Source organism: Mya arenaria, chromosome 4 (genome assembly GCF_026914265.1).
Source record: "Mya arenaria isolate MELC-2E11 chromosome 4, ASM2691426v1".
NCBI classification, from domain to species: Eukaryota; Metazoa; Mollusca; class Bivalvia; order Myida; family Myidae; genus Mya; species Mya arenaria.
In genome coordinates, this window is record NC_069125.1 from 22083658 (window position 1) to 22088991 (window position 5334).

The 5334-nt window shown below is 33.5% G+C and overlaps 1 protein-coding gene across 1 annotated transcript; it reads left to right on the forward strand.

Moving 5' to 3' along the window:
* Nucleotides 1–675: 675 nt before the first annotated feature.
* LOC128231213 (tumor protein p53-inducible protein 11-like) lies at nt 676–4952 on the forward strand (the record flags this gene model as incomplete). Its single annotated transcript, XM_052943727.1, is given in 1 exon segment — nt 676–4952. A coding segment is annotated over 1 exon segment (183 nt), but the record flags the coding sequence as incomplete, so codon positions are not given.
* Between the last annotated feature and the right edge of the window lie 382 nt (nt 4953–5334).

A 5334-nucleotide genomic window follows, 5' to 3' on the forward strand; every position in this document is an offset into this window, starting at 1 on the left:
GCAGTACATTAACTGCAAGAGGATTGGTTCTCAACTGCTCATGTTTGTGGTTTAAAAGTGTTTTTAAAACAGGTTTCAGTTTACTTCTTACCATGTAAGAGTTTATTAATATTAAACTGCTTGTTGTACTTTCTGACTGATTATTAAAAATAAATTTATGTAATTCTTGTGTGTGTATTTTACACATGTATACAATACTACATGTAAGACAAACATTAGAGCCTGTGGTCTCGTGTTCTGTAATAGTAACTTGTAAACACTTAAAGATAGTTGCGTTTTGAATAAATAACGTAATTTATACAAAGAAATGTACAAACAATATTGTAAGGGAACATTGGTTCTTAAAACTGGTGCATGTACTGTATCTGTATGCCTTAATATGATGACCAAAAATAATTAAATAATGATTAATTCCATTAATAATCAATCATTGATCAGTTTCATAAACCGATTATCGATAGTATTTTTTTCTGTCCGATTCCCAACACTAGCATTAACGATATCTCCGATAAGTATAAATATGGGTCTCTTTGGTTAAAAACACTAGGTCACTAGCTCAAATCCTAGGTTTGCAAAATTGCATCGTTAAATAAAAAAATCCGGCTTTAATGCTGCGTTGCCGCATTGGCGACTTGTTTTTTCACCTCTTTTAATATTTCTTATATTTCCTTTTCAGTGACGTTCATGAGCATGGTAACATCAGCGTTATCACTGACACATTGGTCCTTCCTTCTCATTGTGATGCAGAGCCTCTCTAGTCTGATTGGCTACTATCTTCATTGTGGAATGGGACCTCGCAGTGGGTTGATCAAGAGGACTTCCTCAAAAAATGAATTGTCATTTGAGAAAGATCAGTGATGAAAATAATCTTTTGTACATATTTTGTATTTGTGTGTTTTGTTAAATTTGTGGATCTTGAAAGTACAACTACTGTGAAATTGAATGTTAATTTTCAGAAAATAATTGTTAGCTTTCACAATAAATCAGAATAAGATATTTTAAAGAACAACCATCCACCAGAACAAACAACAAATTTGTTGAGCCATGACATGTTTATATTATTATAATTCATTTTTTGGTGCAAATGAAGTCTATCTGATTTAGTATATCTGTAATTCTTGACAACTCAAATGAATCAGGTGTTAGAATTTCAGTGAAAAAAATACAAAGCTGTGTGCTAGCTGCTTGTGTTTCTGTACTATCTTATCAGCTTGACAAGAGCAACACTTTCACTGTTATTAATGGTTAGCTGCACATAAAAACATACAGGTAGTAATTCAATCATTACTGCAATACAGGTTTAGCAGTTTTTACAAACTTTTTAACCAAACTGCTATTTTTGTACATGTAAATTGAAAATTCCTTGATTAAAAATATAAATAAGCAGGTGCATATAATACTGTATTATACTATGTAAAGGGTGCTAGCAGAGATAGGACGCAGGAAAAAAATTGGTTAGAAAACGGGTAAAAACCCTTAATATATAAGATAGGACGCAGTGGAAAAATGTCAAAATCGGAGCCGAAAAATTTAGTAGGTTGGCGATGCATATATAACATTTATTAAATCAAAAACAAATAACTATTATTAAATTTTATGTCTCTGGCATAAGTGCTGTTAGTATTTAAACTGGTTTGCCATGAAGAAGTAAATGTTGACTGTTAGAATTGAATGTTTAGTTTCTTTATATATCACAGAGAATATGATGATTTATGTACATGTATGTGCTCTCTGTGTGGGGTTGTATCAAATATACTTATCCTTACTCATGCCTTAGAGGGCCTTAGTGATTCCATTCCATTGGTGGCCAAGTATTCTAAAGTTTAATAAAAACACTGGATTTACTTTTTAATTTAAGTTGGTTATTGAATATGAACCCAGGAGCTTAGAAATTTGTGTATGCATGTAATTAAATCTCAATTAATAAATTAATGGTTAATTAAAGGAATGGATATTTCCTGTTTATTTGTTTTATGTTGCTAATCAGATCTGATGAACACTTTATATGTTTTGAAAGCTACCGCACATGTTGAAGGCTGTTTTTCTGTTTTGTTTTAAATAATTATCTCTTCCTAAGGGGCCATTTGTTTTTGGAAGGACACAGATACACAGATGTTATAACTAGATGATCTTTGATGCTTCACATTATAATTGGAAAATTTACTTGATTTGCAAGTTTAGTTGTATTTTCAAACTTAAATCTGATTCATTCATGTGTCCATCTTGCTGTTTCCTGGATAAAGTGTATATGATGATCCTAGAATATTTGTTTCTTGATCACTTTGTTGTGCGATGTATATTTCATTACTTGTCGTAAATGATTTTGAACATTTTTGCCTAAATCAATGTCTGAAGTTCAATTTCAGGCTTATATTTTGTTATAACTGTTCAGAATCCTTTTTTCTAGCTTTCCTGAGCACATAACTTAGGGTAAGCTTTTCTCATCCCAAACCGTTGGGTGTCCTTCCATCTTCCTTTAACAATTTCTTCCAAACAACAACTCGTCCTAAACCGCCTGGCCAATTTAAATGAAACTTCTCTGGGATGTACTAATGGAATGTGCCCTTTTGAATTGTTTAATGAATTCCGTAGTGAACTCAGGTTGCCATGGCAACTGTTAGGAAATAAAAAAAATATATATATTGTTCTTTACAATAACCGTGAGGCCTGCAGTTGAGATATTTTGTGTGTTATATTGTCTAGTGGTCCTCTACCAACTTGTTCCAATTATGCTCCTGGGGTCAAAACTTGCCCCCGCTCCAGGGGTCACAAGTTCCATAGAGACTAAAATGTAAATAAGAAAAACTTAGAAAATTCCTTGTCTGAAACAGCTAGGTGAGACCCTTAATTTTTTGCATCATACAGTGGTATTCCACCAAAATTGTAATTATGCCCCTGGGGACAAAACTGGCCATGCCCAGGGTTACCAAGTTTCCTAAAGACTTCTATATAGAAATCATTGAAAATCTTCTTGTCTGAAACTGCATAGCCTTGACCCTTTGATAATTTGTATGTAGCATCATATTGTTGGCTTCTATCAAGCTTGTTCAAATTATGCCCCTGGGGTTCAAACTGGCCCCGACCTGGAGGTCACAGGTAAGACTAATTTAGAGAAATCTTTGAAATCTTCTTGTTTGAAACCCTTGATATTTTTTATGTCCTATCATATAGTTTTCCTCTCAAATCGTGCCCCTGGCCCCACCCTGGGTTAACAAGGAAAATCTTTGAAAATCTGCTTGTTTGAAACCTCTAGACACAGACCTTAACTATTTTGTATGTTACATTGTCAAATGGTCCTCTATCATGTTTGTTCAAATCATGTCCATGGGGGTAAAAATGGCCTCAACCTGGAGGTCACAATTTTCCTATAGACTTATAGGGCGAAGACTTTGAACATCTTCTTGTCTACAATGGCGAGGCCAAGACCCTTGATATTTTGTAAGTAACATCATACAGTGGCCCTCCACCATGTTTATTAAAATGATGCCCCTGCTGACAAAACCTGTTGGATCACAAGTTTCCTATAAACTTATATAGTGAAATCTTTGAAAATCTTCCTGTTTGAACCCCTGTTTGAAACCCTTGATATTTTGTATGTAGCATCATATAGTTTTCCTCTTTCAAGTTTGTTCAAATTGTGCCCCTTGGGTCAAAACTGGCCCCGCCCCAGGGCGCACATGTTTCCTATAGACTTACTTAAGAAAAACTTTGAAAATCTTCTTGTCTGAAACTGCTAGGCCCAGACCTTTGATATTTTGTATGCAGCATCATACAGTGGTCCCCCAGTAAGTTTGTTCAAATTATGCCCCTGGGGACAAAACTGGCCACTCCCTGGGGTTAACAAGTTTCTTCTCTATCAAGTTTGTTCAAATCGTTTCCTTAAGAAAAACTTGCCCTGCCGTTGCTTTCACAAGTTTCCTATAGACTAATTTTTGAAGCTATAGCAGCAAAGTTGGGACCATGAGTGCAGTTTTGAAAAAAACATCAGTGTTGTGCTTGGATGACCTTAACCACTCTAACATTTGACTACCATATTCTTGATCATATTTCAATCCCTAGTTGTATTGGAATAAACTCATTCATTCTCATTAAATAAACAATTAATGTAATTAATTAACATGAAAGCAAATTTGTATGCTGTACATGTATTTTTCTTCAATGGAAGTAAATAGTAGATAACCTTGAGAATTTTAGCTGACTGCAATACAATGTAACTGTTGTTCTACCAGATATATTTTTTAGAATACAGCAACAGTGATAACGAATTTGAGATTACATGTATACAATTGATTTACATTGATGACCTCAATCATAAACAATCAATTTTAGACAATATTTGATTCTTGTTATATCCCTATTTATAACATAATGTATTTATTCATATTTACAATAAAGTGTGTGTTAATTTTTGTAATTCTAGAAGATGAAATTGGAAATATGATAGTTGTTATGTGCACATCTACACAGAGAACTTCAATGGTACATGAACATTTTTAACCTCAACAAACACACAAGGTTATACAATATCGTATTTGTTTTTTGGAAATATACGCTTGAAAATCAAGTTCAGCAAGTTTTAGGTCATATCATAGCACTGCAGTGCAATGCTCCCAGCCCAAACCAGCCATTACTCCTATTGTTAGTTTATCTGTTTTAAATAACAAAAATGATATATTGTCATTGTGTTGGCCTCATTGTCTACATTGATGTTTTTGTAACATATTGACCTTAAAACCGTTATAGATATTCTAATGAAACGTGGTACACATGTTGCCAGAGACAATATCCACATTTACAGCAAGGAACATAATTTAAGCTTGATTAAAACCATGCCCCTTTTTCAATTGAAAAATAACTACCTAACGATCTTGTTTCATGAAGTTATGTCTAAGGCTGAGCCCTCGATTTGCATTTTTTACATTTTTTTTTTTAAAAATTTATAGAAAATGGCCTATATCGAATACCTGTTTACAGTTATGCTATCAAGCCAAAACAGTTATGCTAGCAAGCCAATAATTCACATATATTTTATATCCATACTTAAAGCCTTTGCAGATTAAGAAACACCTAGGCCAAAGGACCTCAAAATTGATATTTAGGCTGGACATGAAAAGCAAATGAACCCTATTGATTTTTAAGTCGGCTGGGCAAAGGTCAAGGTCATGATGACATTGAGCGGAAAAAACACAAATTAGTCTTTCAACAAATCAACTTACTTTCTACATATTTGTTAGGATAATTCTTGCCCTTTAAGATGATGTTTTTGTTTTAATGTTATGATTTTTTATATTTTGGTCCTATTTTAGGGTTTTGTTGGTCACCCAAAGTTACATT